The sequence below is a fragment of the Bufo bufo genome, chromosome 3 (genome assembly GCF_905171765.1).
Source record: "Bufo bufo chromosome 3, aBufBuf1.1, whole genome shotgun sequence".
Taxonomy (NCBI): Eukaryota; Metazoa; Chordata; class Amphibia; order Anura; family Bufonidae; genus Bufo; species Bufo bufo.
In genome coordinates this window covers 457,225,243-457,251,639 of record NC_053391.1, presented here as the reverse complement: position 1 = coordinate 457,251,639, position 26,397 = coordinate 457,225,243, and the positions used below count along the sequence as shown (strand labels likewise).

The following is a 26,397-nucleotide window of genomic DNA, read 5'->3' as shown; positions in this document are numbered from 1 at the left end:
TGCACTCCTATGGTCCCGGTAGGTGTGCAAGCACAGCTACTGCTGCTCAATATGCAGGGTGGTCGTAACCATGGAAACGAGCAGTGTATAATGTGATGGAAAAATGAATCCAGCCAGCAAAGGAGGCAATATGAACAATCACAATACATTAGTAAGTGTCGGGTATTTACTTTCTCTACATGATAAATGCCATTTACTGAAGTGACACATCCGAAAAGGAGGTATTCGTTATAACTTTACATTTGTGAGTACCTTAATAATACCACTCAGTAATTGTGACACAAATTAGGTGGAATGAAAACATGCTTTATTAAAAAATATATTGTCTATTCAAAGAATGAATTCCAGTACAAAATGTGTCCCATTGTGATGAAAATGCAAATATCAGAAATATACATATATTACATTATTTTGTATTTCTAAATGTAAGAGCTATAAATGTGCTTCACACAATTCTAGGACCAGTGGTCTCATTTAAGGCCTCATGCACATGACTGTATTTTTCATCCGTGTGCTGTCCACTTTTTTTTTTTTTGTGGGTAGCACACTGACCTATACATTTCTATAGAGCCATGCACTCATAAGTGTGTTTTTGTTTTTTTTTGTTTTTATTTGCTTTGTGGATCAGTGTAGCCGTTACAAATTGTGTCCTATTCTGGTCAGTAATGTGGACAAGAATAGTCCTTTCTATTCATGGGTGTGAGGAAAGATGCACATGGAAGGTATCCATATTTTGCAGATGCGTGGTTGGCAAACCAAAATACAGAGGCTGCTGCGTGCATGAGGCCTTAAGAAGTAGATTTTATGTTCATTATGTGGCTGGAAGATCTTAGAGCTGAAAAAAATAGATATCTCACAGTACATCATGTCGGCAGATCAGACACTATATGTGACAGATCCCTTTTAAGAAAGTAAAGTCATACACTTGAAATGGCTGAAAATATTTTCAATTATCTGTCAGTCGTTTCATAATATTTAATTTGATTGACAACTGTTAATACAGGGTGGGCCATTTATATGGATACACCTTAATAAAATGGGAATGGTTGGTGATATTAACTTCCTGTTTGTGGCACATTAGTATATGTGAGGGGGGAAACTTTTCAAGATGGGTATTGACGATGGCGGCCATTTTGAAGTCAGCCATTTTGAATCCAACTTTTGTTTTTTCAATAGGAAGAGGGTCATGTGACACATCAAACTTATTGGGAATTTCACAAGAAAAACAATGGTGTGCTTGGTTTTAACGTAACTTTATTCTTTCATGAGTTATTTACAAGTTTCTGACCACTTATAAAATGTGTTCAATGTGCTGCCCATTGTGTTGGATTGTTAATGCAACCCTCTTCTCCCACTCTTCACACACTGATAGCAACACCGCAGGAGAAATGCTAGCACAGGCTTCCAGTATCCGTAGTTTCAGGTGCTGCACATCTCGTATCTTCACAGCATAGACGATTGCCTTCAGATGATACGAGATGTGAAGCACCTGAAACTACGGATACTCATTTCTCCCTCGGTGTTGCTATCAGTGTGTGAAGAGTGGGAGAAAAGGGTTGCATTGACAATCCAACACAATGGGCAGCACATTGAACACATTTTATAAGTGGTCAGAAACTTGTAAATAACTCATGAAAGAATAAAGTTACGTTAAAACCAAGCACACCATTGTTTTTCTTGTGAAATTCCCAATAAGTTTGATGTGTCAAATGACCCTCTTCCTATTGAAAAAACAAAAGTTGGATTCCAAATGGCTGACTTCAAAATGGCCGCCATGGTCACCACCCATCTTGAAAAGTTTCCCCCCTCGCATATACTAATGTGCCACAAACAGGAAGTTAATATCACCAACCATTCCCATTTTATTAAGGTGTATCCATATAAATGGCCCACCCTGTAGTAATAATGGTAAATAGTAATTTAGGTAAAGTCCATTTTTTTTTTTTTAAAGATGGGTAGATGGAAATTCTGGAAAAAAAAAAGGTTGAGTAGCTGTGTCAGCAAGTTACTGTACAGGCCTGCTGTATTCTTACTGGTTTCCAAGCACCACAGTGATCTCTATGGATGAGATGCTAGTTCTTAGGGCTCATGCAGACGGCCGTATGCTGTCCGCAAAAATGTGGATGCATTTGTTTGCAGACAGTTCAATATGTCCGCAAAAAAAGGATTGCATTCCGCATTTTTGCGGACCCATAGATTTCAGTGGGGCCACATCCTGATTTTCACTGACAAGTATAGGACATGGTTTATTTGTTTTGCGGAGCCATGGAAGTGAATTGTTCTGCATCTGATCCGCAAAAAAACAGATCCATTTTTGCAGACAGCATACGGCTGTCTGAATGAGCCCTTATTCAAAGCTAGGTTCTCATTTGTATGTTTTTGATGAAAAGAAACTGAACACGTCTGATCCTGTTCAAGTCTATAGGACCCTTTATCACTCTGTCCATCCTCTATGTCTCGGTAGCAGAAGTAATGGGATGTTGTGTCACAAAAAAAAGCTAGAAGTCTCCCACTACAATAAATGGGATGCGAGTCCGGTCATGTAGCTCTGGTGGCACAAATTGTGACTCAATTCTTCTGTCACAGCCAATTGACTCAATCAGCCAGATGTAATGCAGCCAAGTCTGGGACTTGCAGCTATATTATGGCTGCCTGAATGGGGACTTAGAGAGGTTTTCCAGTTTCCCATACTGATGACTAGTGTTGAGCGAACTTCTGTTTTAAGTTCGGCGTCTAAAGTTCGGCTTCCGGTTAGCGGAGAATCCCGATATGGATTCCGAATTCCGTTGGGGTCTGTGGTAGCGGAATCAATAATCGGCCATTATTGATTCCGCTACCACGGACCACAACGGAATTCGGAATCCATATCGGGATTCTCCGCTAACCGGAAGCCGAACTTTAGACGCCGAACTTAAAACAGAAGTTCGCTCAACACTACTGATGACCTATTCTCAGGATAGGACATCAATATCAGATTGGCGGGGGTCCACACACAAGCCAATCAGATGTTTGCAAAGAATGCATTCAAGTGAATGGGACAAGGCAGTTGTAATTCCACTGTTCCACCACTGCAATGTTGACTGAGCAGGTAACGGTGAAGAGGAGTATGGGTGGTGAGTTCTCTTCAAACAGCAGATCAACGGTGATGCTGGGAGTCAGACCCCTGCCGATCTGATATTGATGACCTATCCGAACAATAGGTCAATATGAGAAAGCCAGTCAACCCCTTTAAGGGAAATCTTCTAAACCTGATATTTTCACAAGAGTTTAGTGGTGGTTTGTAGAAAAAATTAAAATAAACCCATCAAAGCCAAACTCCTATGCAAATAAAGTACCGTATTTTTCGCCCCATAAGATGCACTTTTTCTCCCCCCAAAATGGGGGGGAAATGCCCCTGCGTCTTATGGGGCGAATGCTGGCAGTTTTACATCGCAAGCTGCGATGTACGAGCGAGTGGGGACTCGGGGAGGGACTGGGAGGAGGAGCTGGGGGCCGGCGCAGTCAGTGTAGTATAGCCCCGCCGCGCCGCTCTGGTATACTAATATAAGATGTCTTATTCAATTAATAGTTATTAAACATGCCCCCTCACTTCTAATAGTACCTTACATCCTAACCGCTTCAGTAGAATGCCGGCAGGCGGCAGCGTAACTCCCTGATGTCACGTGCCTGTGCTGCCTACTTTATGAATGAAGCAGGCGGCGCAGGCAAGTGACGTCAGTGAGTGACGCGCCGGCCTGCCTGCATGCATTGTACTGAAGCGGTTAGGATGTAAGGTACTATTAGAAGTGAGGGGGCATGTTTAATAACTATTAATTGAATAAGACATCTTATATTTGTAGACTGGAGCGGCGGGGGATCTGTGGATGACATTTTTATGGGGGACATCTGTGGATGGCACAGTTATGGGCTGGGGGGGGGGGGGGGTTGTCTGTGAATGGCACCTATATAACAGTGCCACCCACAGATCCCCCCCCGTGTAACAGTGCCATCCAGATTCCCCCCCCCCCCCCCCCCCATAACAGTGTCCGTCATCCACAGACCACCATTAGTTACAAACACACAGCACACCTTTTGGTTAAAAAAAAATTTTTTTTCTTATTTTCCTCCCCAAAAACCTAGGTGCGTCTTTATGGGCCGAAAAATACGGTATGCAAAAATGGCTAATACCAGCCAAACCAGTCTGTAGCCTATGCTGTTTCTAGCTCCTCATCATTAGAGAGTAGGGTGCTGGATGAGATGCCTTAGATCAGGGATGGCCAACCTGAGGCTCTCCAGCTGTTGCAAAACTACAACTCCCATCATGCCCAGACTGCCAACAGCAGGGCATTGTGGGAGTTGTAGTTTTACAACAGCTGGAGAGCCACAGGTTGGCCATGCCTGCCTTAGATGATGGGTGAGTTTTCATACCTTTTTTTTTTCCCCCCCGTGGAGCCTTGCCTGAAAAATAAGTCTCATACACTGTGTCCTCAATGAGAAACCGCAATCCCTCCCCTCCTGATATGCAACAGAGGAAGATTAAATCACACTAGATAGGTGCAGCGTAAAGAAAACAGTTTGTAGAAACAGCATTTGTTCATGGTCCAGTCTGGATTACCTGACGGTCTATACTGAGATGGAGGTCCTGGAATATACCTACAAGTTACTTGTATAGCTGCATTCAGACTGTAGCGGCAGTAGAAGTGGGAACACATCTAGCATTAGGTAGGTGTATTTTCACATTGCTTCACTGCACTTCCATTTAGGTAACCTGGAGCAGATATTAAATAGGGTAAATTACTCTTACCATTAATTGGGTTTTCCATTAGCCTCCCCAACGGCACTGACAGGGGGGTGTCACCCACTGGACATAAAACAACACTGGCGCTCCAGATTAAAAAGGCCTCCTCTCCATACCTAAGCCAGTTAATAACCAAGGACACGGAAAATGATGCAAGAAAGATGATTATTAATCGAACATAATACAATCCACCATGGTAATTATACTTCACCAAAAACAAATAAGGGGGAAAACTACCAGTGCTGTTGGGGAGGCCAATGGGAAATCCAATTACCGGTAAGAGTAATTTACCCTTTTCCCCGGCACCTCCCCAACGGCACTAACAGGAGGAATAACAGAGAATGAACATATTTTAGGGAGGGACTACTGTAGAAAGGATTTTAGGTCACATCCAGCCTGTAGTGCTTAAAAAAGGTCATAGGATTAGCCCAGGCAGCTCCTTTGCAGATCTGTTAGATTGGTATAGCAGTGTTTTCTGCTCAGGAGGCTGACATGGCCTGAGTCGAGTGAGTCCTGCTGGGGAAACTAGATTCTTGTTATAACAAAGAGAGATAGCGTCTCTTGTCCACTAAGCCAGGGCTGGCCAACCTGTGGCTCTCCAGCTGTTGCAAAACTACAACTCCCAGCATGCCCAGTCTGCCTACAGCTATCAGCCTACAGCAGGGCATGGTGGGAGTTGTAGTTTTACAACAGCTGGAGAGCCACAAGTTGGCCAGCCCTGCACTAAGCGATCGTAGGCTTCCTGGCTGCTAGACCTTTATTAGGACCCTGGAACTGGATAAAGAGGTGGTCCGACTGTCTGAACTGCTTTGTTCTGTCCAGATAACCTAGTAGGCAACGTCTTTTATCTAGATTGTGGAACTTCCTCTCTTGGTACGTGGTAGGTGAATCACAGAAGGACGGCAGAACAACTTCCAGATTACGATGGAATTTTGGAAGGAAAGCTGAGCAGTGCTTCAGGATTATACAGTCATATAAAATTTTCTGATACGGAGCACGACAAGAGAAGGCCTGGATCTAACCCACCCTTCTAGCAGTTGTTATGGCCAGAAGAAAGGCGATCTTAAGTGACAAAAGCTTCATGGAAATACTGTCAATCGGTTCGATAGGTGACTCCATTAAGACTGCAAGGCCTCTTTCACACGGGCGTCGCGTGTGAGGGCTGGATAGGAAGCGGGTGTGTCGCGGGAAAATGCACGATTTTTCAGCACGAGTGCAAATCGTTTTAATGCGTTTTGCACGTGCGTGAGAAAAATCAGCATGTTTGGTACCCGAACCCGGACTTCTTCACAGATGTTCAGGTTTGGGTTAGGTGTTGTGTAGATTTTATTATAACCATGGTGAGTGACGGACCATGTGATGAGCTCAGTGACGTCACCACAGGTCCTTTTCCTCCTGGGCATCAAAGAAGAAGATAGAAGAGAAGCCGGGCTGCGCAAACAAGTGGATTAGGTGAGTTAAATTAATTTATTTATTTTAACCCCTCCATCCCTATTTTACTAAGCATTCTGTATTAAGAATGTTATTATTTTCCCTTATAACCATGTTATAAGGGAAAATAATAATGATCGGGTCCCCATCCCGATCGTCTCCTAGCAACCATGCGTGAAAATCGCACTACATCTGCACTTGCTTGCGGATGCTTACAATTTTCACGCAGCCCCATTCACTTCTATGGGGCCTGCGTTGCGTGAAAAACATACAATATAGAGCATGCTGCGATTTTCAAGCAACGCACAAGTGATGCGTTAAAATCACCGCTCATGTGCACAGCCCCATCCGAGAGGCCCTTATTCTTTAAAGCTAGGCGTTAAATCTTCAAGGCATCAATCTGAGTTGAGAGACTCTGGGGTGGTAAATTGGACCCTGAAACAAGAGATCTGGAAGTGCTGGGAGAGTCCAGTATTCCTCTCTTAACAGATTGAGAAGCAGGGAAAACCAGGCTCTTCTTGGCCAATAAGTAGCGATCATGATTATCCGTGCCCGTTCTTCCGCCACCTTCATTAGGGATCTCGGAATTGAGCTGAAAGGGGGAACGCATATAGCAGCCCCTTTGGCCATGGGCGAGATAGGGCATCTAGAAACTCTGGCTGGTCCTGTGGGGACAGAGAACAGAAATTCTGTACCTTCCTGTTGCTCCAGTTTGCGAATAAGTCCAGAATTGGAACGCCCAATTTTGCTGTAATCAGTTGGAATATGTCGGGACTCAAGGCCCAATCTCCTTTCCCGTATTGTCTGCCTACTCAAGAAATCGGCCACAAGATTTTTGCTTCCTTTTAAATGGACCGCTGAGAAGGAAGTCAGATGTTTTTCTGCCCATAAAAAAATCCTCTTTGCGGTTGCAGCAAGAATTCTGTTCTGAGTGCCCCCTGTCTGTTTATGTATGCAACTGTGGTTGTGTTGTCGGATAAGATTTTTACCTGGCGCAGAGGTATCTTTGAAGGGAAAGCCAGAAGAACCTCGAAAACTGCCTAAAGTTCCTTTTTGGTTTGACGAGGCAGTTGCCATGGAGTTGTTCCAAACTCCCTGAACCATTAGGTCTGCCGCATGACCACCCCAGCCTCTGTTGCTGGTGTCTGTAGTGGCTACTAGCAGATTCTCCTGACGCCAGTAGACTCCTGTTTGTAAATGTCTTCTTATTTTCCACCAGGCTAGGGACTGAAATAGCCTTGATGGAAGGGTTACCTTTTTCTTTCCAAGCAAGCTTGAGTACTGTCCCAGCAATCTAGAAGAAAAGCTTGTAGAACCCATGTATGGCTCTGCGTCCGTCTGACTGCGGGTATAGAGGATGTTAGGTGACCTAAAACTCATGATGTTTCTGATGGAAGTGGATGTTTTTAACTTGCAAAATTGAGAGATCTTTTCCTATATGGTCAACTGCTTTTCTTCTGGGAGGGAGGACATCTAAGAAGACTTTTTGTTGACTTGGGATGAAATCAGATTTTTTGCGCTTTATAATCCATCCTAAAGAAAGGAAGATTTCCTTTACTTGGTCTAGATGAAGTAGCAGCTCATGTTCTGTTTTGACCTCAATTAGGAAGTCGTCTAGATAGGGTATTACCTTTGAGAAGATTCTCGGAGCAGAGGATAGCCCAAAGGGAAGGGCCTGGAATTGAAAATTACAAAGGTGGGTTCTTATGTGAACAGCAATTCTCAGGTATTTCTGAGGATTGGCACGTGATAATAGGCATCTTGTAAATCCATAGTTACCATATAGCAACTCTGAGGAAGGAGGTTTATTGTCGACTTGATGGTTTCCATTTTGAATTTTTTGTTAAATATTTGTTCAATTCCCTTAGATTTATAATAAGTCTGAATGAACCCTCTGGTTTCTTGATCAGAAATACTGGAGAGTAAAATCCCCTTTTTTGTTGGTGGTCTGGAACCGGAATCAATACTTGCTTCTGGAGGAGAACGGATATTTCTGCCTCCGGGGATAGTTGTTTTTCCTTCTGAGGCAGTGGTTTGTTGATTATATAGTAATCTTCTGGACAGGTATCGAACTCTAGGCTGAACCCTTTTTGGATGGAATTTAGAATCCAGGGGGAGGTTTCTATTTTCTCCCACTCTGGAACAAAATTCTTTAGTCTTGTTCCAACCGGGAATCTGGCGTCATTGAGTGGATTTTGCCGGATTGTCTGGATTAAAGAGGAATCCTTTCCTTCTCCCTCTTGAGGACTGCCATTTCCCTAAGTAGTCTTTTCTCTTCTGGTCCATCTTCTGTCTGTTCCTCTGGTTCCGAAAGGATCATCTCTGAAGAAGAAAACTACTTTCTGTAGGAAATCCTTTTTTCCTATCAGAGGCCTTTTCTAGGATATCGTCAAGGACTGACCCAAAGAAACTGTCGCCTTCACAGGGGATAGAACATAGGTGATTTTTTAATGCTGTATCCCCTGACCAGGAATAGAGCCAGATGGCCCTTCTTGATGCATTGGAGATGGCGGCTGATCTGGCCGACAATCTCACCAAATCAGCCGAAGCATCAGCTAGAAAGTTTGTCGCTTGTTTCAACTTTGGTAGAGATGCTAAGATCTCCTCTCTAGGAGTTCCAGGTGATCTTCTAATTTACCTAGTCTTACCGACAAGGATCTAGCTGTGCAGGTGGAAGAAATACTGGGTCTGAACATCGCAGTATTTATCTCCCATGTTTTTTTAAGCAGGCTTTCGCATTTTTTGTCCATGGGGTCACACGGTAATCCCATATCCTCAAACGGAAGGGAGGTTTTCTTTGATATACGGGCTACCGGTGCGTCAATCTTAGGCTACTTTCACATTCGTGTTTTGGGCGGATCCAAAATGGATCTCCAAAAATGGATCCGTTACAATAATACAACCGCATGCATCTATCATGAACAGATCCGTTTGTATTATCTGTAACATAGCCAAGACGGATCAGTCATGAACTCCATTGAAAGTCAATAAGAGACGGATCCGTTTTCTATTGTGTCAGAGAAAACAGATCCCCATTGACTTACATTGTGTGCCAAGATGGATCTGTTTGGCTCAGTTTCGGCAAGCGCACAGGAAAACGCTGCAGGCAGCATTTTGGGTGTCCGCCTCCATAGCGGAATGGAGACTGATCAGAGGCAAACTGATGCATTCTGAGCGGATCCTTTTCCATTCAGATTGCATTAAGGCAAAACTGATCCGTTTTCGAACTCTTGTGAGAGCCCTGAACGGATCTCACAAACGGAAAGCCAAAACACTAGTGTGAAAGTAGCCTTAGAAGTTTTATTCCAAAGAGTCGCATCAGAATCCGCAAAAGGATACTTCCTTTTAAAAGAGCTTGTAACCGGGGCTCTTTTTTCTGGATCTCTCCATTCCTTAGAGATTAGATCTTTAATAGTATTATGTATTGGAAAGACACGTCTTCTCTCCCCCAGAAACTGAAACATTTGATCTTGTACCGACTGGTTCTCTTTAGGGCCTTATATATCCATAGTAGCCCTAATTGTTTTTTAGAAGACCTTGCGATTCCTCTGAAAGGAAAAACAGTCTTCCATGGAGAAGGAGCTGTCGTCAAGGATCTCCCCTTCATCAACCTCAAATTTGTATAATTGGGAACTGTGGGATTTCTGAGAGGTGGAAGCTTGTGGAGACGAGAGGTAGTCTCGATTCCACCGCCGCATTTACTTCCTCTCTGATCATATTTCTCATGGAGTCCAGAAATGAGGGAGACTCTTTAGACACTACTTTCTCTCTGCATTTTACACATAGTGACTTCCTGGACTTCCTGCATATAGCACACGTTGTGTCCTGAGTCTCCTCCTTGTGTTCTGGAAGTGGAGGTTTCTCTGCCCTAAAACAATCGGATGATTTAACCCCTTCCCGACATGTGGCATACTATTATGTCATGGAAGTCAGTGACTTCCCGCATTTTGACGTAATGGTACGTCATGGTAATCGGGTGGGCACCGGAGCGGGGCAGTCCTTGATAGCTGGGCCCCTGCTGTATCCGCTGGCATCGCTGTTTACAGAGATGCCGGCGGATTAACTCCTTCTATGCCGCGGTCAGCGCTGACCGCGACATAGAAGGGGTTTGCTGCGGGTGAGGGAGCCCATCGAGTCCCTGCGCTGCTGTGGTGGGGACCCAATGGGTGGCAAGGCAGCCTGAGGCCGTGCAGAGACTGCCCAATGCCTTGCATGCCTCAGGCTGCGTCTCCTAGGCAACCTGTTGGTGTATTACTCTGTGTAATATGCTAACAGGCAATGCATTACAATACAGATGTATTGTAATGCATTGCAGAGGGGATCAGACCCCCCAAAAGTTAAAGTTCCAAAGTGGTACAGAAATAAGGTTTTAAAAAAAAAAGTGTTTTTAATTTAAAAAAATCGTTTCAAAGAAAAAAACGCCCCTTTCCCCAGATTTCATCATAAAAAACTAGGAAGAATACACATTAGGTATCGCGACGACCGGCTCTATAAATATAGCACATGATCCACCCCGTCTGATAAACACCATAAAAAAATTTAAACTGTCCAAAAAAGCTATTTTTGTCACCTTACATCACAAAAAGTGCAACACCAAGCGATCAAAAAGGCATATGTCAAACAAAATGGTGCCAATAAAACCGTAACCTCATTCCGCAAAAAATTTGACCCTACATAAGAAAATCGCTCCTAAAAACTATAGCTCTTAGAACATGGAGACACTAAAACATCATTTTTTTCTTTCAAATATGCTATTATTGTGTTAAAAAAAAAAAGTATACATATTAGGTATGTGTAGAAAAAAAATAAGCCAATTTTGTCACCTTACATCACAAAAAGTGCAACACCAAGCGATCAAAAAGGTGTATGTCCCCCAAAATGGAACCTTCAAAACAGTCACCTCATCCTGCAAAAAATGAGACCCTACCTAAGACAATAGGTCAAAAGATTTTAAAGCTATCGCTCTCAGACTATGGAGACACTAAAACATAATTTTTTGGTTTTAAAAAAATGCTATTATTGTGTAAAACTTAAATAAATAAGAAAAAGTATACATATTAGGTATTTCCACGTCCATAACAATCTGCTGTATAAAAATATCACATTACCTTACCCCTCAGGTGAACGCTGTAAAAATAAATAAATAAAAAGTGTGCCAAAATGAAAGAAAAAGTGTAATAATGAAAGATCAAAAAATCATATGTACCCAAAAATGGTACCAATAAAACTGGCACCTTATCCCCTAGTTTCCATAAGTGGGTGACTTTTTGGGAGTTTCTACTGTAAGGGTACATCAGGGGGGCTTCAAATTGGACATGGACTCTAAAAACCAGTCCAGCAAAATCTGCCTTCCAAAAACCATAAGGCGTTCCTTTTCTTCTGCACCCTGCCATGTGCCCTTACATCAGTTTACGACCACATGTGGGGTGTTTCTGTAAACCGCAGAATCAGGGTAATAAATACTGAGTTTTGTTTGGCTGTTAACCCTTGATGTGTTAAAGAAAAAAATTGATTAAAATGGAAAATCTGCTAAAAAAAAGTGAAATTTTTAAATTTCATCTCCATTTTCCTTTAATTCTTGTGGAACACCTAAAGGGTTAACAAAGTTTGTAAAATCAGTTTTGAGTAACTTGAGGGGTGTAGTTTCTACAATAGGGTAATTTATGGGGGTTTTTTACTATGCAAGTCTCGCAAAGTGACTTCAGACCTGAAATGGTCCTTAAAAAGTTGGTTTTGTACATTTTCTTAAAAATTTTAAGAATTGCTTTTAAACTTCTAAGCCTTCTAATGTCCTAAAAAAATAAAATGACATTTACAAAATGATGGGAATGTTAAGTAATAAATATTTTATGAGGTATCACTTCCTGTTTTAAAAGCAGAGAAATTGAAATTTAGAAAATTTTGGATTTTTTCATAAATAAAGGTGAAATATATTGACTCAAATTTATGACTATCATGAAAGTACAATGTGTCATGAGAAAACAATCTCAGAACGGCTTGGATAAATAAGTGTTCCAAAGATATTACCACATAAAGTGACACGTCAGATTTGCAAAAAATGACCTGGATGAAAACTGGCCCGAGGTAGAAGGGGTTAAAAAAGGGGCTAGTAAATAAATATATATATATACACATACACACACACACACACACACACACATACATACATACCTAAAGAATTATTAGGAACACCATACTAATACGGTGTTGGGACCCCCTTTTGCCTTCAGAACTGCCTTAATTCTACGTGGCATTGATTCAACAAGGTGCTGATAGCATTCTTTAGAAATGTTGGCCCATTTTGATAGGATCGCATCTTGCAGATTTGAGGGATGCACATCCAGGGCACGAAGCGCCTGTTCCACCACATCCCAAAGATGCTCTATTGGGTTGAGATCTGGTGACTGGGGGGGCCATTTTAGTCCAGTGAACTCATTGTCATGTTCAAGAAACCAATTTGAAATGATTCGAGCTTTGTGACATGGTGCATTATCCTGCTGGAAGTAGCCATCAGAGGATGGGTACATGGTGGTCATGAAGGGATGGACATGGTCAGAAACAATGCTCAGGTAGCCCGTGGCATTTAAACGATGCCCAATTGGCTAAAGTGTGCCCAGAAAACATCCCCCACACCATTACACCACCACCAGCCTGCACAGTGGTAACAAGGCATGATGGATACATGTTCTCATTCTGTTTACACCAAATTCGGACTCTACCATTTGAATGTCTCAACAGAAATCGAGACTCATCAGACCAGGCAACATTTTTCCAGTCTTCAACGGTCCAATTTTGGTGAGCTCGTGCAAATTGTAGCCTCTTTTTCCTATTTGTAGTGGAGATGAGTGGTACCCGGTGGGGTCTTCTGCTGTTGTAGGCCATCCGCCTCAAGGTTGTGTGTGTTGTGGCTTCACAAATGCTTTGCTGCATACCTCGGTTGTAACGAGTGGTTATTTCAGTCAACGTTGCTCTTCTATCAGCTTGAATCAGTCGGCCCATTCTCCTCTGACCTCTAGCATCCACAAGGCATTTTTGCCCACAGGACTGCCGCATACTGGATGTTTTTCCCTTTTCACACCATTCTTTGTAAACCCTAGAAATGGTTGTGTGTGAAAATCCCAGTAACTGAGCAGATTGTGAAATACTCAGACCGGCCGCCTGGCACCAACAACCATGCCACGCTCAAAATTGCTTAAATCACCTTTCTTTCCCATTCTGACATTCAGTTTGGAGTTCAGGAGATTGTCTTGACCAGGACCACACCCCTAAATGCATTGAAGCAACTGCCATGTGATTGGTTGACTAGATAATTGCATTAATGAGAAATACAACAGGTGTTCCTAATAATTCTTTAGGTGAGTGTATATGTATATATATATATATATATATATATATATTAACCTCCACCACCAGACACCTATAAGTGCATTTGTAAAGGAGGAGAGCCCCCCAAATAATATCTGCACAAGCTTACAGGAGAGGAGGCTTACCACCGGGCTGAAGGCGCTGGAACCAGGATCCACAGGCTTGCGGGCCGCATCCTCCTGAGGAGTCAACATGCTGGAGCACGGAGAAAACACCACCGGACTAGGCTGTGGCCATGTTCCTTTAATATCCCCGCCACCAGCGCGCTTCTGTGCTCAGGGATGCCCATGTGCGTGCACTTGACGCCATGACACCACTCTGCTTCCGGAACCTCCTCCGCCCCTAGAGAAGGCCCCGCCTGTATCGATGCCCGCGGCGTCGGATCCACAACCCCTTCTAGAAGGGGTAAGAAGCCTGGGCTGACTTCAACAGAAGGGCTTATGCCAAAGGTCAGAGAAGGGAGCCACAGCATACCTGGAGCCTCTGACCTCTGCAGAGGCCCTCCCAGTCCTGGGGAAACAGTAAGGCCCTGCGGTAGTCTTCATAGTCTTGGCAGGAGCATCCGCGCTGTCCGTGGACAGGAAACAACACTGGCTTAGGTAAGGAGAGGAGGCCTTTTTAATGTGGAGCTCCAGTGTTGTTTCCTGTCCAGGGGGCGGGGAGACCCTCCTGTCAGTGCCGTTGGGGAGGCGCTGGGGACAAAATGATTACCCCAATCAATGTTAGAAAAAAATGTAATTTGGCAAACAAGCATTTAGGATATAAAATTTACTACAGATAAAGACCGCATCGGTCTTTTATCCTTACCTAGTCTGTTTCTATTTCATCAACCTCAACCTCTTCATTGTTTTCATCCACAGCCGTATCTTGAGATGTTAGACCGCTAGAAAAAGGAAATAGTCTTATTATACTCCAAGTTGTTTTTGGCTCAAAGAAATTGAAAATGTATAATTCTAAGGCTGGAATGTTACTTAAATCTAACAACCAACATTAAAAATAAATTCAGTGATTAGTTAGGACAGCTGCTTTATCAATAGTTCTCAACTTTTGAGTCCAACATAAAAGAAAAGTTGTAACCTCATGTCCATTATGTTTTGAAAAAAAAAAAAAAAGACAACTGAGGGAACATTTGTCACTCATCTTTGCTAGATTGCTCCTCAGCTGCTTCTAGCCCTACTTTTTCCATATGGCCAAAACAGCTGTCTCTCCAAGGATCTCCTGTTCCACAGCTGTCACATCAGTCACCTGCTCTCTCCCTCTGTTCCCGGCTGTCTCATTCTCTCTATTTCTTGATTTGTGAGAGCAGTTCAAAAGTGTCAAGCAGTTTTAAAGGGGTTTTTGTTAGGATAGGCCACAAAGGTTCGATTAGTTGAGGTCCAACTTCCAGGACTGTTGCAGATCAGCAGAATGAAGGTGCTCCAATGAGCACCATGTCTCCTTCATTGTAGGTACAGCATCTTGTCTGATACTGGGACTTTTTATTCATCCCTACTCCTAAATTCATAGCAGTATACAGCTATACATATCTCTCTCTATAGACGTTGGGGAAGGAAATTGCATTACAAACTATAGTTAGTGGAATGGCTGGTGCTGTGTGTAAGGGACTATTTTCTGTGCAGGGAAGGAGATGACTACAATACCTTTCTGGAAGATGCAGGTGCTGGATGAGCTGCTGCCCACCCACAGAAAGTAGTTGGTTTTAGAAGATGCAAGTTTTTTTAGTTTATTTTCTATAAGAAATAGTTGCTAACCTGTCCAATACTACAGTGCCTTCTGCAGGGAGCAGGTGAAGTGCATTCTGCTTCTTGCTTTTAGTAGGGTAATGGGGGTCCTGACCATCAAATGCATTCCTCTGCGTCAGACCTCTTCCTGGAAAATGTTCTGTAATGCAGAATACATAGCTATAAGTATACACAGTCTAGGGATGTCACACCACCACATTCTTAAAGGGATTCTGTCAGCCAGATTTTCGATACAGACCTGTTCATATCATCATTTCTGTCTCCTTTAGCTAAATAAAAATATACTAGTTTTACCCCCACTTGTCCATTCATTTTTGATAAAATGCTAATTACTTTCATAAGGTGCCCAAGGGGCTGTCCCTCTGGCCGTTGGAGCCCAGCCGCGCCCCTTATCTTGGAGCCCAGCGCTGCCCCGCTGTTAATTATTTACTCCTCTCCTCGACTTTTTTTCTTCGCAGTGCGCCGTAATCTCGCGCTGCTTCACCTCCGTCCTCCGCCTTTCAGGTGAGCTCGCACCACTCCACTCTTCCTTTCCGGGTCGAGCGAAGTGCGCATAAAGCTGGCGCATGCGCGATTCCCCTGGATGAGGCTGCTGCCAGGACACCGTGCGGGCCCGGACTTGTGTATCAATAGTGCATGCGCGAGATTACGGCGCACTGCAAAAAAATAAAACCGAGGAGAGGAGTGAATAATTAACAGCAGGGTGGCGCTGGGCTCCAAGATAAGGGGCACGGCTGGGCTCCAACGGCCAGAGGGACAGCCCCTTGGGCACCTTGTGAAGGTAATTAGCATATAAATAAAAGCGATTTTTATCAAAAATGAAAAGACAGGTGGGGGTAAGACTAGTATATTTTATTTAGATAAAGGAGATATGATGTATGAAAAGCTCTATAGATAATATCTGGTTGACCCTTTAAGTCTTTGGTCTATGAAAAACAAGTGAGCATCATCAAGCTGCATTCCAAACATGGAGGGACCTAAAACTGTGAAGAATTATGAGTAGCAGAGCTAGGTAACTGACATCCTAGGATTGGAGTTGATTAATATTCTTAGAAATTTTGTTAGGGACATGTGGGGGAGGATGACCATATGGGTGCAGCACTATTCATATACAGCATCTTCTGCAGGAGCAACTTCCACCTGGAATTTGTATGTTCTCCCTGTGTTATTGAGGGTTTTATCAGGTTTCTGCTAACATTTCAAAAATATATCGACATATTAATGAATTTTCTGTGACATTGGTACATGTAAATAAAGGGAGCAAAAAAGTTCCCAGGAATTATATGAATACAGCCTGTCCACAGTGCGGCCAGATATGCTGGCACTTAATATGCAAATGTAATCTTACCATACATTGATTTCCTCTTTAAATGTTGAGGTGTGCTGGAAATCACATGGTCTCTAGAAGAGTAGCTTCCACATGAAGAGCTTTCTTCATCATGATTATCTAGCAACGAATTACTGTACAGAATAAGAGGATGCCATCCTGCTCCTTTAGAAAGCATCATCTGCTCACTGGCAAATCTCTGTAGATAGCCATACCTGGTGAAGTAATGGTGACAACGTTATTACGTATCCATTACTTTGGGCAGTTTATTTCTTTTTGATAAGACAAATTATAGTAAAAGTAACCAATCTCTTTCACCTATGCACTCATTTTCCATAAGAATAAAAGGTTGACTTTCGTCTGATTGATAGATTAATTAATTTGATCGCTATTCTGTAATGTTCCTTATACCTCCCCTAGTAGGACATTTTAATACTCCCACATCCCACACACGAACCTCACATGGTGTGTATCATCCTTTCTTCCTCTATGAGGAATGAGAAGACTCTTGGTTACCAAGAGATAATGTAGGGTGTTGGAAGATCTGAGAATCATGTGAGACTGCACAGACAGAAGTGCTTGTTTCTTCCCCTCACACAGTCCAGACTGCTTGCCTGTTTTGGTTTATTATTCAATTCATACAGTGGGTAGGCAATATACTGCCAAGTATCTGCAAGAGAATTTGCAACCAGAGTGACACAGGACCTATGCTTTCACTTTGGTGGGGGTTCCTTTTAGATGGACTAACACCAGTCAAGCATTTATAGAAGTATGTTTGATGTCTACACAAAAGAAGCCAGAGCATGTGTTGATTTCTAACGTTAATCTGATTTCCCTTAGTCCTAACAGCAGCACAATAATGGGGTATTAATCAGTTTTTTAAAGCTTCAACCACTTTGAAGGCCCTAGTCTCCTAGAGGTGGCGACCTGAGCTTTCCTCTGGTCAACATTCTGGTCCTTTAACCGGATGGACATGAACAATTTCTGTCCAAGTCCATGCAGGACAGAAAAAAAAACACAGGGTAGGAGTGGCTATCTATCCTTATTTAGGCGTAGTTTTACCGTAGTTTGATTGAATTAAAAATTCCATCTGTCCTACTTGTGCACAGGGACAGAAATACTCCATTATTGTGCTGCTGGTTAGGGCGTAAGGGAGTAATATAATACAGTGTACGTGTCTAAATGGCCTACTGTGCATTGTATAAATCGGTTTGACAAACCAAGGAAGAGGTGTATACATGAAAGGGGCCACAGTAAAATTCTGCAACTTCTATTTATATAGGGGAACCAAGAAGTGACATTGCATTACGAGAAGGAGGCCCTGCTTTGAAAGTTATCACTTCTCTGCCAAGGAACCCTCAAATTAAAGATAGGCCTGGTTGGAAACCGTTGTGTTTTAAGTGCATCATGTAACCACGAAAAGCAATATCTTCTCACCTGTATTATTAATGAACCTGTCATCCTATACATACTTTGGTAATATACTATATTACCAAACAATTAAAAACAGCTTTAATTTTACTAGATGCTTTACCATCTCCTTCTACTTCACCACATTAATATGTGACAAACTGTCAAGTTTAACTTTAGCACTTGTGAAACCTCCTCATTTTTATAATGAGCCTTTATGCCTGAAGGGGCACTTTTAGCAGCATGTGACTCGCTGAAACAGATAACACCAGACTGAAAATTATCATTTCTTTTAACAGTGAATCTGAAAAGAACTACTATAACTGCAGTGTAGGCAGAACGAGCTAAAAATAAAGCAATGTAACGTCATGCTCTAGATATTATTGGACTAAAGCGTGACTAGTACAATTAGGGAGCTACTAAACCTTACATTTTAACTGGTACAGTATTAAAGATCACTAATACAACATAAGTGGGTAGGTGGGTACATCATTTTTTTTTACCAGAATATTCTGTATTTTGGCCTTACTTTTGGATGTTACCCTCTCTTGTACCTAAAATTCATATGTTCCCATAGCAAAGTAAGGGATAGGCCCCCAACATCAGCTAGCAACATGACTATTTTTTTTTTTACCTGGGCAGCAATCAAACGATGGACAGTAGTGTAAGTCAGATCTTTTGCAAAAATGAGAACCCATGTAGTGGAGCTAGCCTGCTATAGTAGTTACAGCTACAGCTATCCCTGTGCTTCTAATTGCCTCTTGATATACACTGCGTGCAGAATTATTAGGCAAATGAGTATTTTGACCACATCATCCTCTTTATGCATGTTGTCTTACTCCAAGCTTTATAGGCTCGAAAGCCTACTAACAATTAAGCATATTAGGTGATGTGCATCTCTGTAATGAGAAGGGGTGTGGTCTAATGACATCAACACGCTATATCAGGTGTGCATAATTATTAGGCAACTTCCTTTCCTTTGGCAAAATGGGTCAAAAGAAGGACTTGACAGGCTCAGAAAAGTCAAAAATAGTGAGATATCTTGCAGAGGGATGCAGCACTCTTAAAATTGCAAAGCTTCTGAAGCGTGATCATCGAACAATCAAGCGTTTCATTCAAAATAGTCAACAGGGTCGCAAGAAGCGTGTGGAAAAACCAAGGCGCAAAATAACTGCCCATGAACTGAGAAAAGTCAAGCTTGCAGCTGCCAAGATGCCACTTGCCACCAGTTTGGCCATATTTCAGAGCTGCAACATCACTGGAGTGCCCAAAAGCACAAGGTGTACAATACTCAGAGACATGGCCAAGGTAAGAAAGGCTGAAAGACGACCACCACTGAACAAGACACACAAGCTGAAACGTCAAGACTGGGCCAAGAAATATCTCAACACTGATTTTTCTAAGGTTTTATGGACTGATGAAATGAGAGTGAGTCTTGATGGGCCAGATGGATGGGCCCGTGGCTGGATTGGTAAAGGGCAGAGAGCTCCAGTCCGACTCAGACGCCACCAAGGTGGAGGTGGAGTACTGGTTTTGGCTGGTATCATCAAAGATGAGCTTGTGGGGCCTTTTCGGGTTGAGGATGGAGTCAAGCTCAACTCCCAGTCCTACTGCCAGTTTCTGGAAGACACCTTCTTCAAGCAGTGGTACAGGAAGAAGTCTGCATCCTTCAAGAAAAACAGGACAATGCTCCATCACACGCGTCCAAGTACTCCACAGCGTGGCTGGCAAGAAAGGGTATAAAAGAAGAAAATCTAATGACATGGCCTCCTTGTTCACCGGATCTGAACCCCATTGAGAACCTGTGGTCCATCATCAAATGTGAGATTTACAAGGAGGGAAAACAGTACACCTCTCTGAACAGTGTCTGGGAGGCTGTGGTTGCTGCTGCACGCAATGTTGATGGTGAACAGATCAAAACACTGACAGAATCCATGGATGGCAGGCTTTTGAGTGTCCTTGCAAAGAAAGGTGGCTATATTGTCACTGATTTGTTTTTGTTTTGTTTTTGAATGTCAGAAATGTATATTTGTGAATGTTGAGATGTTATATTGGTTTCACTGGTAAAAATAAATAATTGAAATGGGTATATATTTGTTTTTTGTTAAGTTGCCTAATAATTATGCACAGTAATAGTCACCTGCACACACAGATATCCCCCTAAAATAGCTAAAACTAAAAACAAACTAAAAACTACTTCCAAAAATATTCAGCTTTGATATTAATGAGTTTTTTGGGTTCATTGAGAACATGGTTGTTGTTCAATAATAAAATTAATCCTCAAAAATACAACTTGCCTAATAATTCTGCACTCCCTGTATATATATATATATATATATATATATATATATATATATATACACACACACCATATTTTTTGCTCCATAAGAAACACTTTTTCCCCCTAGAGTGGGGAGAAATGGCAGTGCATCTTATGAGGCGAATATTAATGAGCGCTTCCATTATGGATATTGTGGAAGCGCTGATTAGTACACAGTAGGATCGGGGAGCAGTGAATATAATGTTCCTGGTACTGGCTGCACTCAATGTTCCCTAGTCTTCTGTCATTCGCCCACAGTGCTGTGTCCTGACTGCGTACAATGTCAAGACGTAGTGCACTATGACCTGATGCTGTGTGATGCCTGCAGAACACAGGGAAGCAGTTAGTGCAGGAAGAGTGTGCTCGGCGCTGTCTGCAGCAGGAGAGGTAAGTTCATTTAGTTTTATGTCTGACCTGAGGTCTAATGGGGGTCTGATGAAGAATGGGGATTTGATTTGGTGGTCTAATCTGATGTCTCATGAGGAATGGGTTCCGACTTGGGGGTCTGATCTGAGATCTGATGAAGATAGGGGGTCTGATTTAGAGGTCTAATCTGAGTTCTGATGAAGATTGGGCATCTGATCTGAGATCTGATAAAGAGAGGGGTTTTGATCTGAGATCTGATGAAGATTGGGGGTCTAATAATGATTGGAGGTCTGATAAAGATTTGGAGTCTGATCTGAGGTCTTTCATTATTTTATTATTTGTATTTTTTTTCCCCTCTAAATCCTGTTGCGTCTTATGGAGCGAAAAATATGCTTCTATGGGAAAGCATAATTACTGTTTTTACGGACTTATTTATGTCGCTGTTTTTCCCCATAATATATACCTGTAGTAACCAAGCAACATTTGATCTGATATTTTCTCTTGCAGTTTATTACATGTCTTATTATGGACAATAACAGTATTGCTATTGTTATTGTTCTGGACAGTGTCTCTGGTATAATGATTTGACAACTTTATAATGCTTTCACTACCGGCCTTTTTCTTCATGAATCTATTTTAGACATGCAATAAACAATGGAAATATTTTAATCACACTTATTTACATACAATGTCATTTAGTTGGCAAAGACATAAGCATTCATTTCTACAGAACTGATCCAAATCCACAAACACTTACACCAGTCTCTTGTCGGCTCTGAGGAGTTTGCTGGAGAACTCACTGATCAGCATGAGGAATGGCAGATTAGGTGGAGGAAGACTGTCCTCTGTTGCTGGCTCCTTGAAGGCAAATTCAATGCCTTGCCTTATAGTATAGACAAGCAAACAGACAGTCTATGATAAATACATTTGGCTGAGGAACAACAATCCTAACAAAGCACAAATGCCCAGCCTGGTGTGCTTTAAGGGGTTGTCCATTAATACTAAACATATGACTTTGCAATTAACTGCTTTACGTGAGCTGATACTGTATTACAGCATGTGGCAGAATTCTTTATAGATTAACTAGATAGGGAATATTTATCAGATTTGTGGGCGTCCTACTGCTGGGACCCCCATGATCTCAACGTGGCACACTGTACCTTGGGGAGCCCCAGAAATGAACAGATTGGCAGGTCAGGCATGCTCAATTCATCTCTTTGGGATCTCTGGACACAGCCATGTACAGCTCTGCTATTTTTAGAACTCTCATAGAGAATATTACAGTGGCAGTGCACATGCCTGACCTACTTAATGAGAAACAGCCTGCATCATTACATATATAAAACTAAAATCATGGCACGTTCCACAAGTCTCTTTATATAGAGAGATATATTCTAAATACTTTCAGAGTCCAATCCAGCCGGTACTGTTTTGCATACATACCAGCGTGCATGACCCCTTACAATAAAGTAAGGTTTTTAACTGATGACCTATCCGCTGTTTAATAGGGCACCGGCGCTCCTGTGAACTCCGCAGCCTTCTCGCAGCTTACCAAGCACAGAGACGTACATTGTATTGTGCTTGGTATCGTGGTTGAGCCCCGTTCACTTGAATGGGACTGAGCTGTGCCTAGGCCACTTAACTGATAAACATGATGTCACTGCAAGAAGACCATGGCGCTTACAGGAGTGCCAGTGCGTTCTCAAACAGATGATTGACAGGGGTGTCGGACCCCCACAATCATATACTGATGACCTATCCAGAGCAAAGGTCATGAGTTAAAAAAGTATCGGAAAACCCCTTAATGCATAATAAGTGGACTTCAAAAGAATTAGAGAATACATTCCCTAAAATATCTGCATCCACTTCTGTGCAGTAGGATGCAAACAATTGCTTTCTGGATGACAAGGATGTTCCTTTAAAGGGAGTCTGTCACCAGATTGTGACCTTATAGACCGCTTACATAGCGCTCTAGCATAGCAGTCTATGATTCTAATGGTACCTTTGATGTTTTCTTCTGAAGTTCCCCCAAGGCAAAAACTGACTTTTATTCATATGTAAATTAGGGCTCGCAAGTGCCCAGGGCGGCGTTCACCTCGTTGGTGCCCAGGCTGTTCTGCCTCTTTTCGTCATATCCCCGCCCCAGCCTCTTCCTCTGCCCGCCCCGCTCTTCCTTTGCGTCCTCCTTCTCTGCAGCAAGATCCCGCGCCTGCACTATCCATTGCTTGGCCGGGGCATGCGCACTGCGATGCCATTGTGGGCACGGCATCGCAGTAGCTACTGCGCATGCGCCGGCCAACGGCAAGAAACATCAGCGAGGAGGCGGACCAGAGACACCCACAATGGGCATCGCAGTGCGCATGCCCCGGCCAAGCAATGGATAGCGCAGGCGCGGGATCTCGTTTCAGAGAAGGAGGACGCAAAGGAAGAGCGGGGCGGGCAGAGGAAGAGGCTGGGGCGGGGATATAACGAAAAGAGGCAGAACAGCCTGGGCACCAACGAGGTGAACGCCGCCCTGTGCACTTGCGAGCCCTAATTTACATATGAATAAAAGTCTGTTTTTGCCTTGGGGGAACTTCACAGGAAAACATCAAACTATGTAAGCGGTCTATAAGGTCACAATCTGGTGACAGACTCCCTTTAAAAGAATCTGTCACCACAAAATGCAATCCAGGCTGCAGGCAGCATGTTACAGAGCAGGGGAGCTGAGCAGATTGATATATACTTTTGAGGAAATAGATTCATTAAACCTGTCATTTATACATTTAAGTCTCTGCTCTTTCTGAGCTCAGTTGGGGACCGACAGCTATCTCTATATACACATTAGAGAATGCTATTAATCATTCATAATAGCCGAATGGACCATCTTGACCTCAGAAAGAGCAGAGATTTAAATGGTCACTAACTTTTCACACAACTTTGCATTAACATAAATTTGCATAAGTCAATAGTACAAGTGACCACAAGAAACTTTGTAATGTGTCTCATCAGTAATAAATCTCTAGTTCTCATGTTATCAGCTGTTTATCAACCCCGCCCTTGCTAATTACTTTTCACTTTGAAAAATGCCATAAACCCATCCAAGACAGGAGCAGCTTCACAGGAGGATCATATTATGCATGTCAGTGCAAGTCTATGAAGAGGGGAGGAAGGAAAAGTGAGGAACTGAACGAGACACACAGACAAGCAGACTGATGCAGATACATAGGCTGTGATATAAACTTCCTAAGTGCTTTATCAACTACCATACAGGTCAGTACTTTTCAGAAATGCCATCCATGATCTTGAGGCTGCGTCTAAGTGCATAAGAGAAGGTTAGGAAGCAGATTCTCCTCTGCTTTCTGTGTGCAGTGGATGGCAGCTAGTCGCCACCCACCATCTCTGAGAGAACTGCAAATTAGACATTCAGTATGCACAGATAAAAACTGCTAAATAACGCATTACAAATAATATAATGACCAGAAATAGTGTTATTCCTTGGGTACACACACTGTACTATTAATTAATGCAAAGCTTGTTGAAAGTTTAGGTACGTTTTTAATTTATAAAATGACAAATTTTATTTAATCGTTTCCCACAAAGCTGTATATCAATCTGCTCTACAGCATCCTGCCTGTGGATTGTACTGCATTTTGTGGTGACAGGGTCTCTTCAATGGGATTTGTGATAAAGTGACCCCACTCTCACTAATTTATCTCACGTCTCCAAGTTTGGGGAAAACATTAACATACATACTGAATGCCTCTAGAGCAGCTCATCACTGTTTCAAGCTGTTGATTACTGCCATATAATAACATTTGTTCAGTGTTCTGCTGTTTGTAGCGGGTATGTGTATGTGCGGAACTTAATGTAATGCAAAGAGCCCTAAGCCATGATGTTCGAAATAAATTGTAACCTAATACTGCCTTCATTGTTGTGTGGGTAAATGTATAAATAGCACAGTAGATGTCAAGGGAAAAACTTTCACTCCACATACTTGTGCATCATAGCTATAGATTCCCTGGATGTGTATGTGCAGAACTTAATGTAATGCAAAGAGCCCTAAGCCATGATGTTCGAAATAAATTGTAACCTAATACTGCCTTCATTGTTGTGTGGGTAAACGTATAAATAGCACAGTAGATGTCAAGGGAAAAACTTTCACTCCACATACTTGTGCATCATAGCTATAGATTCCCTGCATTTCACGTGGTCCATGCCAAACGTTAGAGAAAAGCGGCGAGCCAGCTCCTTTATGTTAGTGAATGACGAGGAGGACTGGGTGGCACTGTCATGTGCTTCTCTATGCTCCAGAAACAGCTGCAGACACATCGCCATGCCAGGAATAAAAAAAAAAAAAGCAAAGCCGTAATGGGTCAAGTCTTTTTCCAGAACAAGGACATTTTTAGTTTTGTTAATTTGCATTCATTTTCAGCTGTCTCCAAATGACCTTCCTTCCTGGTGTCAAGGGGTGCTATTTACGGTATACTGAATGAAATGGCAAGCATCTGTATTTCTCTAATAACAAGACCAGAGACGTGATAAGTCAAGCTTTCAATTATGTAGCTAGATCAGCCTGCAAATATGCATTGCCATCACAAATCACAGCAAAGCAGCTCACACATTATTCTTGGCTTCCACTTTAGAGGAGAGTTTAAGAATTCAATTAAAGGAGTTTTCAGACTGTTTTAACAGATGACCTCCTTAGGATAGGTCACCAGTATCCAATCTGTCAGGGTCTGACACCAGGGACCCCTGCCGATCAGCTGTTTTGAATAGGCCACGGCGCTTGCAGCTTACCTATGGCAGTCACATCATGTTCATCGGTCAGATGGCCTAGGCCCGGCTCAGTGAACTGAAGTGACTGGGGCTGAGCTGTGATACCAAGCACAGCTGCTATACAATGTATGGCGTTGTGACTGGTGAGCTGAGAGAAGGCTGTGGCTCCTCAAACAACTGATCGGCGGAGTCTCAGATGTTGGACCCAACCGATCAGATACTGATGACTAGAGTTTAGTGAATCGAGCTTCGGAAAACCACTTTAAAACTTGAAACCGAACTTGGTTGCGCGCGACTTTGTCTAATTTTGGTTCATTAGTATTATTCCGAAGTTTTGAACGAAGCGACTTCAGATTAAGCATCCGAAGCTCGCTTCACTCAACACTACTGATGACCTATCCTAACCATAGGTCATCAGTTACAAAGAGCCGAAAACTCCTTTAACATAAAAAAGTTACTAATAACATTTAGGAATTATATTCCTTATAATCTATAGTAACATCATCAATTTCAGCTTTAGTAACATATGCGTTTAAACCATTGAAAGATGTCTGCCCAAACTGTAAAAAATGACCAAAATCAGAAACTGGAGCAGCAGCCAAGATATGGTCAATTGGTTAACATACAGACAGTTTTAAGTTTTGGAAGTAACAATATCAAGAAAGGGAAGCTCACTGGAATATAACTCGGCCTGCTATACCACCTAGCTGCTCAATATATATAGTAATAAATGGCCAGTTTTGTTACAATAATATATCCACATTTTTGTTGCCTAATAAAATACATGTAAAATATGTTCTATGCATAAACACAATAACCAAATAAAGTAGACAAAAAATAATAAATAAAAAAATGAAAAATAGTGTATAGTCACTTTCCGTCTATAGACATATAGTGCGGA

The 26,397-nt window shown here is 42.4% G+C and overlaps 1 protein-coding gene across 5 annotated transcripts in view; it reads right to left on the bottom strand.

The window, feature by feature from the left end:
* Positions 1–4,414: 4,414 nt before the first annotated feature.
* The window catches only part of LOC120995760 (cohesin subunit SA-2-like), a 113,954-nt gene continuing 91,971 nt past the window's right edge, over positions 4,415–26,397 (bottom strand). For 3 of the 5 annotated variants that reach the window (XM_040425166.1, XM_040425165.1, XM_040425168.1), the window contains exons 28-33: positions 24,892–25,037; positions 21,496–21,621; positions 16,664–16,857; positions 15,325–15,454; positions 14,381–14,456; positions 4,416–4,747 (exon numbers count right to left, since the gene is read on the bottom strand). In XM_040425166.1, coding sequence (XP_040281100.1) covers positions 14,381–14,456; positions 15,325–15,454; positions 16,664–16,857; positions 21,496–21,621; positions 24,892–25,037 — 672 coding nt within the window. In that variant the 3' untranslated portion in view covers positions 4,416–4,747. Of the gene's footprint in view, positions 4,748–14,380; positions 14,457–15,324; positions 15,455–16,663; positions 16,858–21,495; positions 21,622–24,891; positions 25,038–26,397 lie in introns of those variants that run through there. The other 2 variants (XM_040425169.1, XR_005777663.1) reach the window with 2 other exon arrangements.